Source organism: Sitophilus oryzae, unplaced genomic scaffold (genome assembly GCF_002938485.1).
Source record: "Sitophilus oryzae breed Bouriz unplaced genomic scaffold, Soryzae_2.0 scaffold_465_pilon_pilon, whole genome shotgun sequence".
NCBI lineage: Eukaryota > Metazoa > Arthropoda > Insecta > Coleoptera > Curculionidae > Sitophilus > Sitophilus oryzae.
Window position 1 is genome coordinate 1,341,421 of NW_022147046.1, and position 26,685 is coordinate 1,368,105.

General features: G+C 31.4%; 1 protein-coding gene across 1 annotated transcript in view; it reads right to left on the reverse strand.

Annotated features, from left to right (window-relative positions):
- LOC115885903 (kalirin) overlaps window positions 1-26,685 on the reverse strand; it is a 402,576-nt gene that overhangs the window by 159,815 nt on the left and 216,076 nt on the right. Inside the window, exons 14-19 of the mRNA XM_030904931.1 lie at window positions 13,099-13,347; window positions 9,523-10,131; window positions 6,998-7,250; window positions 6,797-6,938; window positions 779-1,012; window positions 321-583 (exon numbers count right to left, since the gene is read on the reverse strand). Coding sequence (XP_030760791.1) covers window positions 321-583; window positions 779-1,012; window positions 6,797-6,938; window positions 6,998-7,250; window positions 9,523-10,131; window positions 13,099-13,347 — 1,750 coding nt within the window. The remainder of the gene's footprint in view (window positions 1-320; window positions 584-778; window positions 1,013-6,796; window positions 6,939-6,997; window positions 7,251-9,522; window positions 10,132-13,098; window positions 13,348-26,685) is intronic.

A 26,685-nucleotide genomic window follows, 5' to 3' on the forward strand; every position in this document is an offset into this window, starting at 1 on the left:
TTTAATGTGAGATATATCATGACAGAACATCTCTAGCCTGTGATAATTTTCTTAATTTTTTAAAATCACATTAACTTGGCTTAAATTAGTGGTGCCCAAAAATAATTAAATGAACCTACATCTATTGTTCACCAGATGAAGAGCAACCTTACGCTGCGGTTTTCTTTTTAATCTTTACCATGTTTTTATACAATTTTTTCTAATCTTTTAAAAAGTCGTTGCGAAGTTTTCTTAGATTTGGCAATCTTGACACAAAAAACATTAAAATGCGTGTGGCTATAACTTTTTAGATATTTAGCTCAATAACTTTATTATTTTACCTGTAAAGCCGTAGGAACGCTATTATTACTTCTGGTCTCACTCAAGAAGCACCTGATGCAAGTTTCCAGATCTTTGACATACGTTCGCTCAGTCTGGAGAAGTTCAGCCATAATAAACTCCTTTCTCCTGGCAGATCGCCGCTTCTCTTCGTTCAACTCCTTCAAATCTTTCGCAGCGGCTTCCTTGACTTTTGCTTCAAGACTTGGGTCAGAATTTCTGTCAATCGAGAGTTCTTTCTTTTCTGATTCCTCCTCTTGAATGCCTTTAACAAGAAACATTTATATAAAATATTCAATTGAATCATATTACATATATATTCAATCATATACAACTAAATATTAGGATATTCTAGAGTAACTTTTGCTGTTGCAAATTTGGAGTCCACTTATACAAATATATTTTAATTTCTATTTTTTACAAAGAATGATATTTGGATCTAAAAGCATCTGATACTTACCCAAAGTTTCTTCTAACTGTTGGCGATACTGTTCCATACGAGAACTGAAATCTTTGTACCGATTATCTACCGCGGCTACCCACTGTTTGATGGCGCTGGCGTGAGCGTGACCTTTTTCGACTAAACTATCCGCAAGCTGAATCAGCAACTTGACCCTTTCTCGGGTTTCTTTGGCAGTGCCTTTGAATTCGTTGTGCTCTCTAAGAAGGCTTTCCGTTTCTTCAATATTATTACCTAAAATACATAAAAAATGTCATAAAGTATATTGTAATGTGAATGACCGACCTCAATAAAGGGCGTGAAATTTAAAAATAAGTCAATAGGCGTGAAATTTAAAATTGTGTTAAATTTTATTATTATTCATTACATTACTAGAACCTAGTCACACTATGCAGCTGAGTATACACTTGAACGCGCATGCTGGGAGTCGAAAAATTATTATTACGCAGTTTCTCGACGCATATGGGATTGCTGAGTTCCTTCATAGACTGGACACTGCTTGCTGCTAAGACGTTGCTCTATTCAGAACACATATACCAGGAATACGAGGCTTTGAGACTTAAGCTGAACATCGATAAAACTAAAATCATGTGCACTCCCCCGGAAGATCACAACAATGCTATAAAAATTGGAGAAGAACTATTGGAATATGTAGTGGAATTCAATTACCTCGGCTTTGATTTCGGAAACGGCCAATATCGACTCTGAAATTCAGAACAGGATTAACAGCGCCTCAAGATCATTCTGGAATTTAAAAGACAGGGTTTTCTACAATCATGACTTGAGCACAAAAGCGAAACTTGCAGTGTACTGAGCAATAATAATTCCCACCATGTTATATAGAAGCAAAACCTGGGTCCGGTACCGCCGACACATGAACGCATTAAACAAGTTGCAACAGAGACATTTTAGACAACTCTTAAGAAACAATGTTTCCATCATGCCTCAAACGTATCGGTCCTTGAAAAAGCTAACTGCGAGAGTGTTGAAGTCATGATTACAAAATCCCACTTAAGATGGGCTGGTCACGTATGCAGAATGCAAGAAAACCGCATACCAAAATCTCTGCTTTACGGTGAGCTTGTAGACGGTAAGAGGAGGCCGGGTGGACAACTAAAAAGGTACAAGGACATTTTCCACAAAAACTTAAAAGGGATTAATATGCAGAATGATTGGGATGAAGCTCACAATAGAACGGACTGGAGAAGAATTGTAAACTCAGTTCACAGCGACAACCAAAAAGTAAAGAGGCAATGAGATTTTTGAATGTCCGGAGTGCCGTAGACAAGATAACATCACGTATCGGGCTTTTCAGTTACAGAAAAGCTAATGAAAGAAAACGCCTTGCATGACCATCTTCTGATGCGTGTCAAATACTAATCAGCAACTAATGGCAGTGTGTGTACTGTATTCAAAAAAGAAACCATGGAAGGAAACCATGTGTCTGTTTAGTGTGGTTCTAAATATATATGGTATTTTATTAAGACTCTCCTCCACTGCGGCCGCAGGAACTTATTGTAGCTCAGTTCTATAAACTTTAAATTTCATCCTCAAGACCCAACGTTTTTATATAGGTGGTTATATCCGATAGTGATATATGTCACCAAGGTCTAATGATATGTCTCCAAGGGCCAAACAACTCAAATTTGGTCCTGTTACCAGCGTGGCAGCTACTCATAACGTACTTCATAGTTTCGTCACTCTTCGTACAGACTCGGTATTCGGTGTCTTCCACCGGTCCCATCATCTGCAGATATGATCTCAGCTTGCATTGGCCCATCTATACTGCAGTAAGCACATGCGCACAATTTCTGTCGGTTTTTAAGAGTTCTCCAGTTCTGCGTTTGGATCGTCTTGCCAAGATTATCATGGCATTTCTAAGAATAATGTCAGCACACGTGACTGGAAAGTGCATACATAAGTATGTGTGCACAAAACATGCATTCTAAAGTATGCAGTATAAGCAGATATGATATGGTTTAAAATTTAAAAACTACGCAAGATATAAAAACAGATTTTAAACATAGTTAAGCTTAAAGTGAAATGTATTTGCAATAAACATAAATATATACAGGGTGTCCCATTAAGAATAGCTCTCGGCTGTATCTCGGAAAGTATTAGCCGTAGCGGCTGCGGAAAAAAATATTTATAACTAAAGTGGCCATGGGAAATTGCTGGAAATTATTTTCAAGTTTGTAGAACGACCGCTAGGGGGCGCAACTACAACAAAAAATAAGAAAATGGAGTTTTTACACAATTTTGCCTAGATAAGGTGTACTATAAGTAACAGCTTCATAATCTTCAGTAAATTTTGAATATTTTTTGTTTAAGCCATTTTCCCCTATCTACCAAAATAAAGTGGTGGGGTACCTTAATTACCTTATTTTTACAACACGGTACCAGTAGCCCTCTTGATTATGCCTATTCTAACCTAAAAATAAGATAGAAACAGTTAGTTTATTTTAAAATCGACGATATACCAGAATATCATAATACCAGATATATTAATATCTAATAGTTAAGATATTAATAATAGCGAACAAGAAACGATGATTCAGTGAAGTCATGGTAGGCTTTGGAAAAAAGTTTCTTTTGACGTAATAGTATAAGCGTCAAATTCTTATTAGATCAACATTTTGATAGTCTCAGCAGCGTTTTTATCTTTTGATTGCTTTTTCAAAATGCCAACAACTTCAACTACTTCAAATAATAAAGGCATTTTGAAAAAGCGCTTAAAAGATAAAAAACGCTGCTAAGACTATCAAAATGTTGATCTAATAACAATTTGGTGTTTATACTATTACGCGAAAAGCAACTTTTTTCCAAAGCCTACCATGACTTCACTGAATCATCGTTTCTTGTTCACTATTATTGATATCTTAATTATCACAGGCCGACAAAAAAAAATTTTTTCGATGTAACACAAAGCTCAATAGGATATTGTGGTAGAATGAACCTATCTAATCACGAAAGTGGCAAAAAAAAAGTCGTAACACGTAAGGTTTTTTTGTTACATTAATAAAACATCATTCAATATTACAATATTCAATATATTAAGATAGCTATTCAAAACATGATTTAAGAACTTCTTAAGCCTATATACCGATTATATTTTATAGTTTACACTCCTCAAACATTACTTATACCTAAAAGTACAAAAACAATCGAAACGAGATCAAAACATAAACAAAAACTTTTACTTTTTCCTTTTATGAGGGACCGCGTCTTCTCTTCTTCAAAAACCAACAGTAATCACCCATCATGGCTGGATCCCATCGTCCTTGATAACGAATTTCCATTGTCCTTATGTCTTGATGGAATCTCTCACCTTGCTCATCACTGACAGCACCCATATTTTCAGGGAAAAATGACAAATGAGAATGGAGAAAGTGAATTTTTAAAGACATTCGGGCACCAAGCGATTTATAAGCATCTAAAAGCTCATTAACCAATTCGTAGTTCGCATCCTTATTGTTTCCCAAAAATCCCCTCACTACACTAACAAATGAGGTCCATGCTCTGAGTTCCTGCCTGGTAAGCGTGTCTGTGAAATTTGTGTCGTCCAACAATTTCCTGATTTGTGGTCCAATAAAAATACCCTCTTTCAATTTGGCATCACTCAACTGGGGAAAGACTTGCCTTAGGTATTTAAATCCATCACCTTCTTTTTCATTCATAGCTTTCACGAAGTTTTTCATGAGGCCAAGTTTGATATGAAGAGGAGGCAGGAGGACGTCTTTGGGGTCTACAAGAGGGATATACTTGACATTTTGGGAACCCGGTTGAAATTCACTTCTTTCTGGCCAAATTTTCTGTACATAATGATGATTTACTGCACGACTGTCCCACAAACAAAGAAAACAGCAATATTTTGTAAATCCTCCCTGAAGTCCCACTAAAATTCCTATAACTTTCAAGTCCCCACATATCTGCCATTTATACCTGTTGTAGTTGATTCTATCTAAAAGCATGCGCATATTTTCATAAGTTTCCTTCATTGTCACTGAATGGGCAACTGGTATAGAGGGTTTTAAATTTCCGTTATGCAATAACACAGCTTTTTAGCTATATTTCGACGAATCTATGAATAAGCGCCACTCACAGGAGAATGTTCTATAGAAAGTTCCTGCATTAAGCCATCGATATCAGTACATGCACACAACGAATCCTCCATACTGTAGAATGCAGAGAACGGAGCATTTCTTTTCTAAAAGTGGTGATTTTTGTTTCATTGGCTAACAGATTCCATTCCTTAAGCCGGGATCCAAGAAGTTCTGACTGCTGCTTTGATAACCCCAAGTCACGCACTAAGTCATTCAACTCGCTTTGAACAATCAAATGTGGCTTGTCGGAACCGCCCTCTGGGGTAAAGGTAGGATCAGTACACTGGTCTCCAGAGCTGTTTGATTCAATATCTTCCTTATCTTCCAAAACAATACCTTGCCAGTCTAAGGGCGCGATCGGCACTGGGAGATCTGCACCATGAAGAACAGGTCGTATGGCAGACGGCAAATTGGGATACTCGATCTTGTGCTTTTGTTTTTGGAAAAACCTTCAGTTTTCGTCAGGCAAAATAGCAATCGTCAAAATGGTTAGTTGGTTCTCGCCATACCATTGGAACCGCAAATGGCAATTTTTTCCTCTTCCCTTTCATCCACTGCACAAGCGACACGCTACAAGTAACGCAGCACACATGAGGAGCCCACTGCTTGTCTTGATCTCCAACCAAAACTCCAAAATACTTGAAGTAGGCTTTCTTCACATTTTCAGAAAATGGTCTGGCTTGTGATTGCACCATAAATTCTCCACAAATGTAACAAAATCGATCAGGAGACACTTTACAACTGCGGCGCGTTTGACTTGACATTTTCGTACTATTTATCTACACGCATAGAACAACTCACGTCGAAAATCAACTGAAAACTGAACTCTCTTATGTTTTTCACAATATATTATAGTGCACAAAATGCGTCCCTTTCAATCATCCCATCATAAAATTTACCTGTATGTAAACGAATCTACCTAGACTTAATACCTGACATCTATAAAATTGACTACCTGCAAAAAAGAGGCGTAATTAGGCAACTGAAAAGTGGTACGTGTAGGAGCTTCAGGAGTATTTTTTCTGTTATTAGAAGCATATTTTTATGAAGAAATTCTGCAACTGACTCGTGTTACAAAAATCATGTCGGCCTGTATTATTAGATATAATACATCTGGTATTATGGTATTCTGGTATTTCGTCGATTTTAAAATAAACTAACTGTTTCTATCTTTTTTTTGTTAGAATGGGCATAATCAAGAGGGCTACTGATACCGTGTTGTAAAAATAAGGTAATTAAGGGCTTATTTTTTGGTATTTATTATAATTTTGCTAATATCTTCAGTTTGAAAGAAGATATCAAGATGCGGTTTTCGCTGATTTTTTAAACTTTTACTACTCTTTACTATCGGCTAAAATTACATATACAATTGCATTTAATTTTTTTGAAAAAACGCGCAACGTTTGTTTAATTGTAAGACAACGCCCCCTAGCGTCTAGGTTCAAAAGCTTTATTATTGTTAATATGGTATAATATAGAGTAAGAAACGCTCTTTTAAACGAGCCCTCGTTTGTTGGATTCTGATCATCCAGTCTGGAGTTATTAGCATTTAAATAAAGATAGATCTAACCTTCCCCCACCACTTTATTTTAGCAGATAGGGAAAAATGGTTCCAACAAAAAAAATCCAAAATTTACCGAAGATTATGAAGCTATTATTTATAGTACCCATTATCTAGGCAAAATTCTGTAAAAAATCTATTTTCTTATTTTCCATAGCAGTTGCGCCACCTAGCGGCCGTTTTACAAACTTGAAAATAATTTCCAGCAATTTCACATAGCCCCTTTAGTTATAAATACTTCCGAGATACAGCCGAGAGCTATTCTTAGTGGGACACCCGGTACAACGCCTACTGTTACCTACATCGTTTTCATTGAATAATTGAGTATACTGATGATTGATTGGAAATAATTACCTAAATTCGTGGCATGGGTGGTTAAATAGCACTCTCCAGTGTCATGAATCCATTCTATAGCCTGTTTCGCCGATCTTTCAAACAAAACAAACTGTTGGCACTGATCTAAGCGTTTCTTTCGTTGAGTCCAGTGTTCTAACACCTAAACAATTATAATAAAAATAACAATATTCAAACGACACAACATGTCTTGTATGTTACTTTATTTTCTTGACTGAGTAGTTTCTCCAAAATACCCTTGACTCTGGTCTCGTGGTTGGTGCCAGTGTTAGGAAAATTGTAAAATTGAAGGCTCCTGGTGGTGTACTTCAAGAATGTTTCTGCTGTTCTTCTAGCCAACGTGCAAGCCTTCAAGAATGCCTCTTTCTGTTCTTGGTGTTTGTTGATGAGTTGCGAAATAGCTGTGGTTTTATCTACATTAGGTTGGCCGGTAGAACACCAATCTTCGTCTCTTCTAAAAATGGAATAAAAAATATCATAGAGAAATAAAAAAAATAGTGTGATATAAATCAAAGAATGACAAAGTAATTTATATCTTATAATCTCTGTGCTAATTTAACATCAATAATAATTTGTAAGACATTTTAAATAAAATAAAACAACAAAATAAACCGATAATCGTAAAGATAAGTCACAAAAAAACTGAGCATTAAAAATTAGATTCGAGAGCCCTAATATAAAAAAATGTACAAATAATTTTGAATTGCCACCAATGGACGTAAATCATTAGCACCGCTACTGCCTGAAGATTACCAGTGTCAAATAAAATTAGTAATTTAACTAGTAGATGATAAAAAAAAATCATGTAAAGCATAAGTCAGCTAAGAGAAAGCCCCCAGCGCCATCTCCTAGTTATCTTCTACCTCTCTTGCACTGGAGCAACCATGACTGACCCAAGAGAAAAGGATATTATTGCTAGATGATATCGTACTTAATAGTTTATCCAACAAAAGAATGTATGGCAGTGATAGTTGCCATCTGTCAATTTAATTTAAAAGAAGATAAGAATCTTAAGAGACATTTATTACAGCTATACCCCTGAAAGAGTTTGAGTAGTTACACTGCATTTTTAATGTACAGCTGTTTTAGGACCTAGACAGCTCTTTAAAAAATAGTGAGATAGGAGAAAAAGAAAGATAAAAGACAACCTCTTTGGTATCATTATCAGGGACATTTATTTTTCTGAAATTACAAGACACTAACTTGCAACAGAAAAAACATTTGCAAACCACGTTTAGAGTAGGTATCAAAAGGTAGTAAAAAAAATCCTTTATGGGTATTTCGCCACTGCACTGCAAGAAAATCTACAAAATAAAATAGTTATTTTTTGTAATTTTAGCAAAACGATAATATTACTAGCCCATTTGTATGCAAAAAGAAAACTATTTAAATCTTTATAAAAGAGTATACCATTAATTAAATATAACACCATTATTTCCGCCCATATACTAATTAATTACATACTTAATTGTGTTCGTTAATAAATTATTATAAATAAATGTGGATTTGAGTCAATATAATTGAAAATACAATATTGAAATCAATATAATAATAAGTTATCAAATTAAAGTCTCTGTTGTTATAAATAAGCATTTATTAAAAAATGAAATATCATTTTTAAGGTGTTACTTTTTATCACACTGTCTAATGCCCATACAAAATTCAGTTTTTTAGTATTTGGAGCAATTATTATTAATCAACGCAAACAGTCAGTTAATGTAGTTTGAATACTGGAATCATATTAATTGATCCTCTTTAACAAATATTTAAACAGTTTTTTTTTATTTTTTAATGAAATAAACGAATTATATCGACAATATTAGTATCTGTACTCTTTAAAAATTTGGGACATCTTTAAAAATAATCTAAAATGTCAATAGTCCATGGGTATATTGATAAATAAGTTCTAAATTACAAGAAAATGCATTTTCTACGGAAACTTAAAGAGATAGGTAAAAAATGGTATAATGTAATTTGATAGACAATTAAATTGTGCATCTGATTCTCGTAAAATATACAGGGTGTTCCATTTAAATTAAACAAGTTATTGCCGTTTGAAGCTAATAATTATATAAAATAAATTTTAGACACTCTGTATAAGGTAGTATTATTTTTATTATTGCAACACAATAACTGATCAGTAAATAAACTTCAGTAAATATTTAGTATTAAAAACTTTGATACCCTTGGAGAAATGAAGCCTTAAAATTTTTACTGCAATTTCACAAAATTGAAAATATTTCAAAAACGGTAAGGTTTAAGTATAATAAACCTTAATCAAATTTACTTTTATTTTAATCGTAGAAACTAAAAATGTAATAATATACAGGGTGTCCATTTAAAAAAATACAACTTTGATATATTTTTTACTTATTTGGGACACTCTGTATCTTGTAAAATTATTTTTAAATTGTACCTCTAATAGTCCTTCATCGAACCCAAAACTTACAATTTGTAAAAATCTCATCGTTTAGCTACAATACTCCGTGTCGTATGTGGTGAACAACCCTGTATATTTTTTTTCTTGCAGTGTAGTGGCGAAATACCCATAAAGGATTTTTTTGGAGAGATGATAGGTATAGACATTTTTATTAGGTATTTTGTAATACTTTGTCGATATGGTATGACTATGATACTAAAGATTAGACACACAATAAGTTTTAAAGGCTGCAATGCTGCACAGAAAACATATACTTTAAACAAAATTACAGTCAAAATTTCCTTACCTGTATTCTCTTTCTAAACTATCCAACACTGAACAAACTTGCTCCGCCGTTTTATAGAAGTTTAAACTTGCAGTAACGAGCTTGTGACGTTCTTCTGCGCAAGTCACCAACTGCTGCCACCTTTTGGTCACTTCCTCCGATATATCTCGAATACTCTGAGGATCGTAATGGTTTCCATTAATCAACGCATCGGCCCTGTACCTCACTTGAACCGCCGACGTGTGTGTCTTCTCTATGGCCACTTGGAACTGTTCATGCTCTTTCTTAAGCAACTCCGCATCAGCTAGACTATTCGGAATAGTAAAACTGGCCATTAGCATTGATTCACCGTTTCGTATCCAGCTAATAACTTGGTTAGCATCGTTCTGGAATTGTCCTAGTTGGATGCACTGTTCCAATTTCACTCGTTTGACTTCGGCTAGATCTTCCAGGTCCATTTCTCTGTCATGTAGGAACTCTAAGAGGACTTGGACCCGGGTCTGGGCGTTGTATTGGGCATCTGCCATCACGCATATGCCCGAATTTTCGAATACTTGGACTAGCTCCTGACCTTGCTGGAGAACTTGGTACGTAGTGTTTTGCATTTGGGAGACGCTCTCGTTATGTAACCTATAAGAAATAATAACATTTAGAAATTGCATAAGTAGGTATCAATAGAAACGTATTTATATGTGAAAAATACAGGATAAAACATAATGGCACTTGTCAGATTATGTAAAGTGTTGTAAAAATGGTACCCTATTATATTAGTACTACGGTTACATATTTCCAAACATTTTAATGCAAACAATTTATAGAGAATCTGGAAACATAAACGCCCAGTACAAAATTATCCAGATTAATTCTATTAATCCTTACAATCACTTTTTGAAATGACATCAACAAACAAGTAACTAATATCATTAAAAGCTGCAATTTCCCAGTTAACTCAATCTAACTAATTGCTTTAATAAACCTTATGTCGTTTTAAGGGGCATTTCTCATCATCAACAAAACAACAAGAAGAGAAAATATAAGAAATTATCAAATTAATACGTTCGTTAGAAAATGTTTCCCGGACTGGTTTAAGAGTAAACTGTATTATTTAACTGGCATTAATACATATTTATGTTCTTGCTCTGTTTTTTTATGATAAAGTTATAATACGTCTCGACGTGTATTGATCATTTTGTGATTTTCAAATTTTCTAATACTTATGCCATTTTTATTCAAATAATATTCAGGGTTCCGAAAAAGCTATATATTAGGTTTTTGGTTTGTGAATTTCATAACAATTTTTTTACATAATATGGGGGCAATGGTAACGCACATTTTGAAAATATTTTTGTCAGCATACAGGGTGATTCAAACATATTTTCAAACTAAAGTTGTATATTTTTAAATAGAATACTATATATTTATTTAACTCAGTGGATCTATTATTAAATTTCCATTCCAAAAATACCATAATGTCATACCGAGCGAATTCTGAAATATAACCGTTTTTATTCGTAATAATATACGTAATAAACTCGTAAAATTCTAAATTCAAAGAATTTTAGATTTTTTTTGTACTTTATAATAGCATCTTCTTTAAAATTCGGTCTACGGTAGTTTGCAATCTTGTTTTATATATACAGGGCGAGTCAAAACTAAAGGTTTTATTTTTCTACACTATTTTCAAGCACCTGTATTTTGTATCATAATCGAACAAGGTTTTGTTTAATCTTTTAGTTTTATTAAGGACTTCCTATACCTAAAATCGATATTTAATGAGAAAATTGTTTTTTTTTATTTTGATTGACTTTCGATCTTTCAATAAATGGAGTTAATTATTAAAACTGTAATACCTATCTGCATCAAAGTAGAAAAACCTTTTAATTAACTCAATAATAAATTTTTATAGTGAAAAATTAATAAATATGATTTATAGTATGGAGCAGCTGAACATATTTTCAGCAACAACGGACGTTTTGCAGAGTAGTGTTAATAGATATATAAAACACATAAATATCATCTTTATCAATTGGAACTACATTAAGATCTAAATGACTTTATCAATAGAATAAATTTCGCAATGCATATAGGCTTAATACGGTTCATGAAGACTGGGGCATTTAACTAAAATCTTATTTTCCGATGAAGATACCTTTAAAAGTAATGGATTGGTAAATAGTCGTAATATTTAATATTATGTGACAGATAGCCCACAGTTTAGTAGATAGGTATGACGCTATTAATGATAAAGGCCTACTACTTCTCTGGAGCGAAAGTCAGATCTTCAAAAAAAAACAATTTTCTCATTAAATATCGACTTTAAGTATAGGAAGTGCTCAATAAAACAAAGGGATTAAACAAAACCTTGTTCGATTATGATACAAAATAGAGGGTGTTCCATTTAAAATAGTGGAGAAAAATACAACATTTAGTTTTGACTCGCTGGTAGACCGAATTTTGAAGAAGACACTATTATACAGTACTTCCTGTTAAAAAATGTTAAAACGCTTCGAATTTAGAATTTAAAAAAAAATTTTTTTTGGGAAACGTCTCTCTGGAACATTCCTTGTTCGGTGAGGGCAATAATTCTTCCCCTCTGTACATCTGTTAATCCAACATAAGGCATTTTTTATTTTTTTTTGGATTGAGTGAAAATTACCGGACAATCGTGATTTTACTACTGAACACAAAATTCAAAATAAAATAAATCGCCAGCAGTCGTTATTCTTTATTATCATGTTTATTTACAACAAAAAGCCTTATCTTAAAGTTGTATACCAATTTTTATCATTGCAAGAAATTTGGTCAAAAATAAAGAGTGATTCCATATAAGTTTGGTTGTGTGTATATACAGTATTCCATTTAAAAATATACAACTTTGGTCTGAAAATATGTTTGATTCGCCCTGTATGTTGACAAAAATATTTTCAAAATGTGCATTACCATTACCTCCATATTATATAAAAAAATGAAATGAAATTCATAAACCAAAAATCTACCATAGAGATTTTTCGGCCCTGTATATGCCACTCACGACAAAGAAACTAAATTCCATGAGTATTTAAGTCAATCTCGGTCCTTTTCTTATACATTTTTTACTTATTTAATCTGTGGATAGTAGTGATGTAAAAATTCTAAGTAATCGTTACAAAAGTAACAGTTACTTTACGAGGACTCGAAGTAACGCTTACCATTTGAATTTAGGACTCGTTACTCGTTACGAAGCTGATTTGTTACTTTTGCGCCGGCAGTAATCGTAAGCCCTGGAAATGCACGAACCGAGGACTCGAAACTCGATACTGAAATATTCCTTACTTCAACGTAGGTCTAGTTGTTATCAATATGCTTATGTTTAAAGTGTTGACTTGACGCCGGCCGGTGTTTTGGATGGAAAATGTGTGATATTTTAAATCAATGTCCTTTTCTTATACATTTTTTACTTATTTAATATCTATCTGTGGATAGTGGATAGTGTAGGCTTACAGGCATCCTCTCGCATGCACTTAGAGTAAATATTGTCATTCCTCTAATAGTACCGATGTGTGTATTATAGGAAATTAATAAAATTATTAGTATTTCATATAGAATATTATAATCTACCTTAAAAATTGCTCAGCTTTAGCTATGTCTCTTGTGAGTTCGCTGTGTTGTAGTTCTTCGCTCCACATCTCTAACTGTGAAGATACCTCCAAAGCGTCCCTTTCGAAAATTCTCAGCCGCAAACATAAGTCTAAACGTAGCTTTCTAGCTGCCCACAGTTCTTCCAGATCGTTTCGTTGTTTGGACAGACGATCTAGAGCAGATTCCACTGCGCTTACGGATCCGGTAGAGTCCATTTCGCCGATAGATCTGTAATTAAAAAAAAAACGTTATTTGTAAAGAGTAATTAGAGTTAAACGAAAAAAAAATTAAAGACACTGTTAAAAACATTACAAACAAATTCATTTTAATATGGACTCTAAAGCCTGGTTGAAGAAAATGCATTTTCCACAAAAATTTGAAGAGATAGGTAAAAAATGGTGTAATACAATTTTATAGACAACTAAAATCTTCATCTGATTCTCATAAAATATACAGGATGTTCCCATTTAAATTAAAGAAGTTATTGCCGTTTAAAGTCTGTTATTATTTAACATGAAATTAGACACTCTGTAGTGTTATTTTTATTATTGAAACATAAAATTAATTATTTATTATTATTTTATTTATTTTTATGTTTTTCTCGTTTAGATGATTGACATTATACAGGGTGAGTTTTATAAGATGTTCACTATGGGTATCTGGGAAAGTACTGGAGATAGAAGGTCGGTTAAATGGGGAAAGAATTGCAGTTTTGTGAGGTCATAAATATGCGCCTTTCAGATTTTTGAAAAAGTACATGGTTTACTAGATATTTCGAAAGAAACAAATTTTGGCTATTTTAAAAATTGTCCCTAATTTCACTATAATCTATTTTAGACAAAAAGACATCCCTAATGAGTTTGTGTTCTCTGATTTTTTTTAAAGCCTGTCATTTTTGACATATGACACAAACATACATATGTTTTTTTTAAATGGAAACCATAGTTGGCCATGACTTCATAAAAACGCCATTTTTTAAGATGTTCAATATATAAGCTATAAGCATAAGCTATATAATAAGCTATAATTTTTTTTTTTATTAATTTCACTTAGTTAGTATTCTTATTCTGTTATAATATATAACTTAAAAATAGAATATATTATTAAACGGTTCTTTACAATTTACATTTCACAAACTAAAACTTAAAAAATAATATCACTGCATACACTTTAAGTTATTTTAGAAAATGCTCCGCCAAAAAAAATCCGCCATTGTTTTGAGTACATAAATGCATCTTTTTAAAACTGAATTACAATTTTTTTTTCACACAACGGCCGGTCGACCATGCAATTGGTCCACCTCTTCCTATCCCTGAGTTTGCATAATTATAAATATATAAATAATTTTTAACATCTCTTTCATTACGGTGTGTCATAATGAAAGTCATTTTGGAACCACTCTATTGATGAGCGAGTATCTAAATTAAAAAAAAACGTTAGTAACGTTCACCGGTTGAATCAATAATCCTACACCCTTTTCTTCGTTTGAAAAATTCATATTTACAATTTTTGTTGATTTTAATTTACAAAGTTTGGATATGACAGTTTTACATTTCTGAGAGCAACGACGCACATTGGTTCAGATTCAAAAAAATCGACGCATAGGGATCAAGAAAAAAATTTCGAAAATTTCAACAATGCAATTATTTTCAACAGATGAAAGGTCCATTTATTCAAATTTATCACGATCCACTTTTTAATCGCAATAAAAAAGCATACAGGAATGTTGATTTCGTTAGATTTTGTAGTTTAAATATATCAGTTATTTGCTGATAATGGTTTAGTGTTGCTAATATAAATTGGTTGTTCATTCAGAGACTTGGAAATAAATTAAATTATAATGGATTTTGAAGACCAAGGTAAGTACTTTTTAAGAGAATTGTATTAACTTAAATATTTTTTTATGAATCTACTAGTTACCACAAACATAGTAGAGCGTTTTTTTGAAAAAAAAAATAAACTTTGAAATTGTGTATCTTTAGAACTCCGCAGATCTCCGCTTCTGTATTTTATAATTTTTAAAAGGTATTATACCAAGTTTAATTTACCACAAGTATCTTACCCTAAGAGACCCCGAGGTAGATGATATATAAATTAGAATTTTAAATTGACCAGTAGTCTGATTTTTGTTCCATGGATAAATTATTATACTTATATTTTTTGAGTAACTCTGGAGTGGTAAAAGTGTAACTATAGTTAACTCTATTCCTTTTATTTTTAGGAACAATAAGCCGCAGATCAATATGTGGGAGGTTTTTGAAAAAGGGGTTTTAATAATAGGTCAGAAGCAGATATTATTGATGAAATTATTTCATTTTTGTGTGATAATAATATTCCAAACCAAACATTTTATCGAAAAAAAAAAGCAAATTGAAAATTTTGTTTATAAATGGTCAGAAAAGTGGAGGAAATGTAATTATACTTGGAGCAGTTTTATTTCCAACAATTGTCTCTGGCTGAATAAAATTTACTTCAAATGGAAGAGAATCAATCTTTTGATGATCCTGGCCCTTCAAGAATTTTTTTTTCAGAATTGTCCAAGTCCCAAAAAAATAAAGAGGCCAAAGGTATATATTGCCAAGGAATTAATTTATAATATCTTACAGAAAAAAACATGTTTTTTATCTACATAATGCTGCAAATATTGCATTATTGCTTTTAATTAACGGCAAAGATTAAAAATCAATTTATTTCTAGAAATTAGAGATTTTTACACCTCGGAAGTTCTGGCATATGCTACAGTTTCTAATTTACGGAAGGAACATAAAAATTAAACGGCAAAAGCAGTCCAACTAGGGTTTGAATTTCCAGAGAAAGTAGTCGCCACTAAAAATAGGTGAAAATTTACCCGCAGATGACACTCATATGGCAACAGAATATTATTGTCAATCAGATAGTGAAGAAGAACTAGAAGAAAGTGGTAGTGAATCATGTCATGAAGAAAATGAGTTTGAAGATTCCATTTAACGCATATTGCAATTTATATTTGTTTCTTTAATTTAGACCAGATAACCTAATGGGTATTCTTTTTTTGACTAGGTTCGAAGCATATTTCAAACCTTTTTAAAAACTATAATTTTTGAATAAAATTCATAGAAAATCCCTCTTTTTTAATATTTTTATACTAAACAAACATAGTCTGAAATATATTTTGTTTATTCCTTGGACTATCTTTGTCATGTTAATAAATCCGCCATTAAACCTAATAAGTCTAGAATTTGTAATAAAATTAAAAATATCCTATGCGCCACTTTTTGGCAATCTGAACCACTGTGCGACGATTGAACTTGATAAAAATGATAAGAATTGGCTATAACTCAGTAATTTTTCGAAAAAAAAAACATATTATAGCTTATATCGCTGAAAAGCTTAAAAAATGGCGCTTTTTATGAAGTCATGGCCAACTATAGTTTCCATTTAAAAAAAAAACATATATTTGTGTCAATGTCAAAAATAATAGACTTTAGAAAAAAAAAACGGAGGACACAATCTCATTAAGACTGTGATTATCTACAACTTTTATCTGAAAACTTTTTGTCTAAAATAGATTATAATGAAATTAGGGACAATTTTTAAAATAGACAAAATTTGTTTTTTTCGAAATATCTAGTAAGCCATGAAGAACTTTTTTCAGAAATCTGAAAGGCGCAAGTTTATGACTCCACAAAACTGCAATTGTTTCCCCATTTAACCGACTCTCTATCTTCAGTAGTTTCCGAGATACCCGTAGAGAACATCGTAGAAATCTCACACTGTATAGTATATGTATAATATACAGGTACATATAAAATAACAATATTATAGAATTATTGAAGTATTTATATTAGTCTCTGTAAGATAAAACAAAATCATTCCTAAAGTTATGAAAATCCTTCACAAACGAAGAAAAAATACAAGCGCGATTTCTGACACCCTCCGATCTACGTCGCCAGAATAAAACGAAACCCGGCGAGAAAAACTTCCCTTTGGACCAGAATTATGGCCCAAATCACGGTCCTCATCAATCATTTCGTTTGTTAGTGGCTGTGACGACCTTCGGAGCGGGGGTTGGCGCGAAAAGACCTCGAAACTTTTCTTCGGCAGTGGAAAAAAACACGAGGACGACGCGAAAGAGGGAAATGAAAAGTCACCGTAGTAATTTTCCGGGTTTAATTTTCCAGCGAGTTTGAGGAAAAACAACAAGTTGTGTTGGCGAGGTGTTCGTCGAAAGGTTGATGCTTTTTCATTGTGTAAAAATTAATGAAGCTAGGTGGAAAATGTTGAGTAACTGTTGCTGTTTCAAAAGTAATGCATATTAAAAATTACCTATAACAGATGCGAAAGAAAGCGACTGCATCGGAAACCGCTCGGCAAACGCCACACGCCTATTGAGTGGTGTAAATACACCAGTCGTTTAGTCCGGAAACCTATGATGTGTCGTATTCTCTTGCTGGAATGACATAGTGCGTGGTTATATGTTTCTTTATAAAAACGGGTGTAGGATTTTTGTTGAACTTTTGAACTGTTATTTCTAAGTTTTGGTAATTTGTATATCTTATTTAAAATGGGATACAAATGTGTTTATTTATAAGGAAAAAAAAGATATTTATAGTATAAAGAATTAATTTATTTAACAAAATTTAATTAAAAATGTGACAAAATAGTACCTTTCTATTGGTTCTATCGGACTTTTTTCGACTATATAAATCTTTATTTGTAAACTTTAATACATCAAATATTTTCAATCTAATAAATCATTTAATGATGTAAATAAGAGGAAATTTCTCACATGGGTGGTCAAATTCTATAGTTTTCATTATATCAAACAGCCTCTGAGAAATGTTTTTCAACTCAAAATGCCTTAATTATGTTTGACTACATCATTAAAAAGGGTCTTCACATACATCAATGTGATATTTGTCTAAAATTTGCAAAAGAATCCGAATCTCTGGATAACTCGAAATTATTTACCCATTTAAAAGCCTTTGATCATGAAAGTGGAAAAATTTGTTCATTTTATTTACTGGAAATGGAAAAGTTATTTATATTAAATTTTGATGAGTTTTGCACTGAAGAAAACATTCAGAGGCTGTTTGATATAATGAAAACTATAGAATTTGACCACCCATGTGAGAAATTTCCTCTTATTTACATCATTAAATTATTTATTAGATTGAAAATATTTTATGCATTAAAGTTTACAAAAAATAAAGATTCATATAGTCGAAAAAAGTCCGATAGAACTAATAGAAAAGTAACTATTTCGTCACATCTTTAATTAAATTTTGTTAAATAAATTAATTTTTTATACTATAAATATCTTTTTTTTCCTAATCTCCTACGAACTGATATAATATGACGAACAATCTATTAAATTACTGTGAGATTATATGCCTCGATAACATATTGGTGCAGATTATTTTCACCCAAACAAATAATAACCATAGACTTAAAATAAAATATAGACTACACCTATTTACATCTCAACGCGGACAAACAACCTTTTTTGTACACATGTTTACTTCTGGGTACAGTCGACCGAGCCTTCCTCATCCAGCCTATGTTGTCACGTCTTTAATATTATCAATATTTTTTTTCTTGTTATACACATATATTGAGATATTAATACTACAGTTTAATAAAGTAGGTTTTAATATTCCAGAGATGTATTAAATAGTCCTTATACTACTAAATTATAAGTCGGATACTGTTTAAAAAGGATAAGTTCTTTACAATATGACAACACCGATTAGAGGCGAGGGAGCCTATTCATTCATTTATTACCTTGTAGTACGTGTCGCACGTGTGCGGTAAAGCTTTGTTGCCGCTATCTCCCCGGCTGTATTAACGCATTTTCTTAGCTTGTAGTGCTTAAGTGTTTATTTTATTGACTTTTTCTGTTCAAGAACTATAAAATATGGTTCGCCAGTGCCAAATTTGCAAGAAATTTGACTTAAATAATCCATTTAAGTCTTGAAACGACTTTTGACCGGTAGGCAACTCTCAATTTACCCATTGGGAGTCAGTGGCGTTGTTGTAGAAAGGCGCTTATTTAGATAATATTTTAGTAAAATGTAAAATCTGAATTTTTTCTCTTACATTACATTATTTACTTACTTACATTGTAACAAAATCATAATTATAACCCTGTTAATAATTAATAATGTTTTTATTAAAAATATATTCCGGTTTATTCTAAAATTATCTTCAGAATCTAAAATAACATACAAGAATTTTAAAATGATATTACATTATGAAACAATATTTTTTAATATACCGGGTCGTCTCAAAAAGTGGCTCAACCCTATAACTTTTTTATTTTTCAGATAAAAAACAGATTTGTATGTTAGTTACTATGACATAAATTAGGATTTATTGACGTATTCAATTGTTTTTTATCTCTTCCTGTTTCACCGAAATGATTACATCTTTTGATTTTTAAAGGCACCCTCGGTATATTGCTACTTTATTCGATAAAAAATGACACTCTGAATAGAATGACATATGATATGTCAACTTTTGACATTGTCGCTTAAAACATATCCTATTTTAAATTTCAATCCAGTTTTTTCAATCCACTAAGTTTTAATCAAGGAGCCTTGGAAAATAGTTTTGATCGTCTAATAGGTTTCGTGTCTTGTCTAGGCCGGTTAAAAGATGTACAAATCGTATTTTTAATCATACATATGTCAATTTTTCAAATGAAACAAGGGTGACTCATTAACATATTTGGAAAAAGCATTTTTTATGAATATATTGATACCACACACTTGGTATTTCGAGTCAAATTGTCGTTATGAACCGCGTGTTACAATTACAATTAAACCATATGCGAAAATGTCAAAAGTTGACATATGATATGTCATTCTATTCAGAGTGTCATTTTCTATCGAATAAAGTAGAAATATACCGAGGGTGCCGTTTAAAAATTAAAAGTTATAGTCATTTCCGGTGAAACAGGAAGTGTTGTAAATGTTTGACTAAAATTAATAATTTATTATTAATTTCAAAGATTACCTAATTTCGATTATAAAATTTCTTCTATAACGTGTATTTTATTATTTTTATCCTTTTTGGACTCTAAATTGTTTTTTCTAAACTTTTATTTAAAAAACCTATCCTAAATCTTAATAAAATATAAAAAAGTTTAAATACGATATATTTTTAATTTAATTATAGCTTCATTAAAATAAAAAAAATACCCGGCTATGATACGGAGAGTTCAGGTGTACTTGAGAAACGAAAGACAGTGTTGTGTTTCTCGGCAGAGTCGTCAGGGAACGACCGTTACGACAGAGACAACCTATCTATCGCTCGTGTCGCACTTGTTATAACCTAAAACAATAACACAACAATAACAAGACAGTGTCTGACCGCATGTTCCAGCTATTTATGAATGAGATGCTCAGTCTATATTTTATTTTAAGTCTATGATAATAACCCAAACTATACATTGATGCGGATTGTCTATGAACTCTTTCTGAAGGTCACAGAAACCTGAACGCGTAATTCGGTGTTCTTTCGCATCTGTTGTAGTTAATTTGTGTTCATGCATTAGAGACGAAATCGACATCATAAACCCCATTTTGACAGTTCTTTTTGACGTTTCAATTGAAGCATTTAACTTTTATTTAAAATTTTGCGGATTTGTTGTGCTTTTCTGAGCTTATTTTATATTGAAGTCATAGCCAACAATAGTTCCATTTTGCTTCTTGTATTTTGTTTATTTATTTTATATTATTTACTAGTCTGTACCCGCGACTTCGTTCGCGTCGAATTAATCATTTGTAATGGTGATGATAAAGCAAAGCAAGAATTTCCATTAACATACAAACTGGATCAATTTTTCTCACATTTATGTCAGCATGAGAAAAAAAATATGGCGATATTATTATATAACTTGGTAATATTTGAAGGGTAGTTTCATCTCGTTGGAATTTGACTTTCGAAAAATCCGTTTGCCAAAAATAAGCTTTTTAAGTCAAGCAGTTTAAGCAGAATCGTGGTTAATCAATTACCCAACTTTTTGGAACACCTGTACGTTTTTAAAAAAAATTCAAAATATGTAAAAAACAAAAAATTATCCAATCGTTTTCCCGAAAGACTAACCGTTTTTTAAATAACAAATATTGTAATATTTGAGAGGCGTTTTCACCCTCTTGGAATTTGAGATTCGAGAAACCCCTTCTTATCGAACCTCTACACCCCACAGTCAATCCGTTTGCCAAAAATCAGCTTTAAACGTCAAGCAGTTTAAGCAGAATTGTGATTACTCAATGGTTATATTTTATGAAACACCTGTATAAATTTTAAAAAACCTTAAAATATATAAAACAACAAAATAAAATATACGTGTTTAAGAGTTTTTCCGAAAAACTCACCGGTTTTTAAATAAAAAATATTCTAATATTTGAGGGGTGGTTTCGCCCCCTTAGAATTCGAGTTTCGAAAAATCCCTTCTTATCGAACCTCTACACCCTAAAGTCAATCCGTTTTCCAAAAATCAGCTTTTTACGTCAAGCGCTTTAAGCAAGATCGTGATTAATCTATGACCAAATTTTTCGAAACACCCTGTATACATTTTTAAAAAATCTTAAAATATGTAAAAAACAAAATAAAATATACGTGTTCAAGCGTTTTTTTGGAAACTTTTTTTAAATTTTAAAAAACGGTCAAGTTTCCGAAAAAGCGCTTAAACGCGTATATTTTATTTTTTATTTAATAAAAAATATTGTAATATTTGAGGGGTGATTTCAATGAGGAGGATCGTGATTAATCAGTGAGTCACTTAAGGATTTTATATATTAGTATAGATACGAAGTACTCGATAGTATAGACCGTACAAGTCTGAATAGTCCTAGTCTACTCTTTTGAAGTTCGCACGTTCAAACCCTGGACCAATAATATCAAAACGAAACGTACTAAACTTAGAATTTAACAGATATTTCTCATAGTTTTCTTTTATCATGAATTTATTTTCAAACACCTTGTATATTAACGTAGGAGAACGTTCAACCTGTTCTGTTGTTGCCTTAACAACGGCCCTATAAAGCAAAACAAAAACAAAGAAGGAAATTTGAAAAATTCGAACGAAACCTAAGCTCTGACTCATACAGTGGTCCACAGCCACGGGCTAATAGCGAACTCGTCTTTGGGAGCACTACCAAAGAATTTATTTCTATTTACTTAATTTGTTCATCATACTCCCTTTATAGAGGGTGTAGGCAACATGTACTTGTCATGTGACAGGTTAATGAGTTATAATAATTCGCTGTATTTAATAAATTTATTTATTTTTAAATTGTGATAAAACGGTGTTAGATAGGAGAAAGTTGCAAGAAACATTTTTTCTTGGACATAAACCGAGTAAATAAAAAAACTCTGAATTTTTATTTTTATGAGTGATGTACTATTTTTTTTAAAAAAATACCTGATGCGTATCACATCTACGCCACTGGTTGAAACTAAAACCTCTTCTTTTTACATTTAAAGTGCCTCTGTTAGGTAGACTCCTATAATAAAATTTTATAACGATACCTTCAACTGTTAAAAAACTATTAAAGAATACCTATCTTTAATTTTTCAAAAAATTTAACACCCTGTATCTTGCGTAAGAGGCATTTATAGTGTGCTATATCAAAATTAATATTTCGGCGTCCCTTATCATTCCCCGAAATCATGACCCACTTACAAGAATCATCCTGTATATAACCAATAGAAAACAACCATTCCATTGTAAATAATAATAACAAATTGCCCAAGTTCGCTGCACAAATCATTGATTTTACGATACAATACTAGTTCTAAAATATTAATCTATGTAAGGAATTCATATCGTTTTTTCCTAGAATCATATAATTTACTGGAAATGATAGCCATGCTAAGCCGTTTATGTTCTATTTAAGTATTCCCAATCACGAAGGAACAATTACATTTGATAGTTCGAAAAAAAATCAAATGACACATTCATTATTAACGGTTGTATTAATAAACATTTAATTAAATATAAATAGATATGAAAATATCAAACTTTATTCAAGCTACAACAAATTAATAAAATTTCCTGTTGATTGTTAAAATAAATAAACATACGTTCAATAAATAATATTTAAACCCCCAACAATAATTCCAAACATACAGTTAAACTATTAAAACACAATCAATATTTCCATAATTCTGTATAATACCTAGTTTACATATTATGATTGTTTAGTAAATATTTACCCTTGTCTTTGTACATGCTACTCTAAAATTATTTAAGCCTTTATATTTTTGACTATTTGGTTTTATATACAAGACGAATCTTAAATAAGTGCACATAATTTTATATTATATACAGGGCTGTTCACCACATACGACACGGAGTATTGTAGCTAAACGATTAGATTTTTACAAATTGTAAGTTTTGGGTTCGTTGAAGGACTATTAGAGCTACAATTTAAAAATATTTTACAAGATACAAATAAGTGAGCGTCCCAAATAAATAAAAAATATCAAAGTTGTATTTTTTTAAATGGAACACCCTGTATATTATTACATTTTTAGTTTCTACGATTAAAATAAAGGTAAATTTGATAAAGGTTTATTACACTTAAACCTTACCGTTTTTGAAATATTTTCAATTTTGTGAAATTGCAGTCAAAATTTTAAGGCTTCATTTCTCCAAGGGGTATCAAAGTTTTAATACTAAATATTTACTGAAGTTTATTTATTTATCAGTTATTGTGTTGCAATAATAAAAAATTATACTACCTTATACAGAGTGTCTAAAATTTTATTTTACATAATTACTAGCTTTAAACGGCAATAAGTTGTAAAATTTAAATGGAACACCCTGTATATTTTATGAGAATCAGATGCACATTTTAATTGTCTATCAAATTGTATTATACCATTTTTTACCTATAGCTTCAAGTTTCCGTAGAAAATGCATTTTCATGTAATTTTAAATTCATTTATCAATACATATACCCATGGAATACTGACATTTAAGATTATTTTTAAAGATGTACCAAATTTTTAAAGAGTACAGATACTAATATTGTCGATATAGTTTCTTTATTTCATTAAAAAATAAAAAGAAACTGTTTAAATATTTGTTAAAGAGGACCAATTAATATGATTCCAGTATTCAAACTACATTAATTGACTGTTTACGTTGATTAATAATAATTGCTCCAAAAAATAAAAAACTGAATTTTTATGTGTATTAGACAGTGTGGTAAAAAGTAACACCTTAAAAATGATATTTCATTTTTTGACAAATGCTTATTTGTAACAACAGAGACATTCATTTTTATAACTTATTATTATATTGATTTCTGATTCAAATCCACATTTATTTAGAATAATTTATTCACGAATATAATTAAGTATGTAATTAATTAGTATTAGGGCGGAAATACTGGTGGTATATTTAATTAATGGTATACTCTTTTATGAAGATTTAAATAGTTTTCTTTTTATATAATAGGTAGTAATATTATCATTTTGCTAAAAACGATAATATTACTAGCCTGTACATTTTGTACATTTGTTGCTTTAAAAACAATCTAAAATGTCAATATTCCATGGGTATATTGATAAATGAGGTCTAAATTATAAGAAAATGCATTTTCTACGAAAACTTGAAGGGATAGGTAAAAAGTGGTGTAATACAATTTGATAGACAATTAAATTATGCATCTGATTCTCCTAAAATATACAGGGCCTTCCATTTAAATTAAACAAGTTATTGCCGTTTAAAGCTAGTAATTATTTAAAACAAAATTTTAGACACTCTGTATAAGGTAGTATAATTTTTATTATTGCAACACAATAACTGATCAATAAATAAACTTCAGTAAATATTTAGTATTAAAAATTTTGATACCCTTGGAGAAATGAAGCCTTAAAATTTTTTACTGCAATTTCACAAAATTGAAAATATTTCAAAAACGGTAAGGTTTAAGCGCGGTAAACCTTAATAAAGTTTACCTTTATTTCAATCGTAGAATCTAAACATAGAATAATATACAGGATGTTCCATTTAAAAAAATACAACTATAGCATTTTTTACTTATTTGGGACACTCTGTATCTTGTAAAATTATTTCTAAATTGTAGCTCTAATAGTCCTTCAACGAACCCAAAACTTAAAATTTGTAAAAACCTAATCGTTTAGCTACAATACTCCGTGTCGTATGTGGTGAACAACCCTGTATATAGATATATAAAAAAGAAGAATGAAATTATTGGGCAACCTACAGTAAGATTAGCCACGAAACATGGTTAAAATACAATAAATAATATATTAATATATAATATATTGATGAAGCCGGAAGGCAGAAACACTGAGTGCCTACGGGTAGTCGTATTTTAGCCATGTTTCGTGGCTAATCTTACTGTAGGTTGCCCAATAATTTCATTCTTCTTTTTTATTATAGTCCCCACGATAACATCTTTTGTTTATAGATATATATCGCATGATCGAGAAAAAACGGCGTCAGCGATGGCTATGAAATGAAGATCGCTGTCATTTTATATGTAAATTTATATGGGAAATGTCATTGATCGTCATTTCCAAGCCATCTGGACGCCATTTTTTTTCGATCATACGGTAGATATGTTTCGATCCCAGAAACACGCCTAAGAGATTTTTTCGCGAAAAAATTATGAACATTTTGTATTTTTCGAAAAGTTATTATTTTTTAGCAATGTAAGTATAGTACATTAAATTTAGAGGAATAAAAACACAGAAAAAATCTAGAGGTCCTCAAAATTTAAACAAAAAAGATATATTTTTCTAAATTTTCAAAGTAAAATAACTCGGCTATTTTGAACCTATTTGAAAAACGGGGAAAAAAGTATACATATGTTTCTTTTATCGAGATCTAACATTTAAAATAAAAAAAACTTATTTAAGACTCACCCTGTATTTTCCGGACCTACCACAATAATTGTAAATTTTACTTACAAAAATATTAAACAAAAAGTACCATACGATCGAAAAAAAAACGGCGTCAAAGGCGGCTGGGGAATGACAATCGACGCATATTTTTGGCGAGGTCAAGCCCTAGAGTTCGTTATTTAGCGCAGACTCTTTTTTATTTTTTAATGGAACAAATTACAACCTTAAGAAAGTTGTAATTTAAAATTCGAGAAAAAATATTTTTTTTTGGAAATATATGTGTGTCTGGAAACGTTCTATCGTTTTTTAATATTTCTTTAATTAGTGTTAATATTTGACAAGTTTTACGTGAATTGTTAGTAAATGACGTCTAAAGATTAACCTCGTCAAAATCATCATTCCCCAGCCGTCTTTGACACCCTTTTTTTGGTATTAGCAATATAATTCAGATTGTGATGATAATGAATTTTGATTATAATGAACCCATAGCAAATGTATAAATAAACATTTTAAAATAAGAGAAAGAAAAAGTTATTACATGGCATACCTCCTTGGAGGGTTTAAAAAAAACACAAAACCTACGGAATTAAAGAGCGTAGGCAGTGTTTTTACGTCTGCCCTGTCTGTGCGGACATCGGGAATATTTTAGAATTGAATACAGATGTAGAAGGGAATCAAAAGTAGAACCCCTTCATGTTT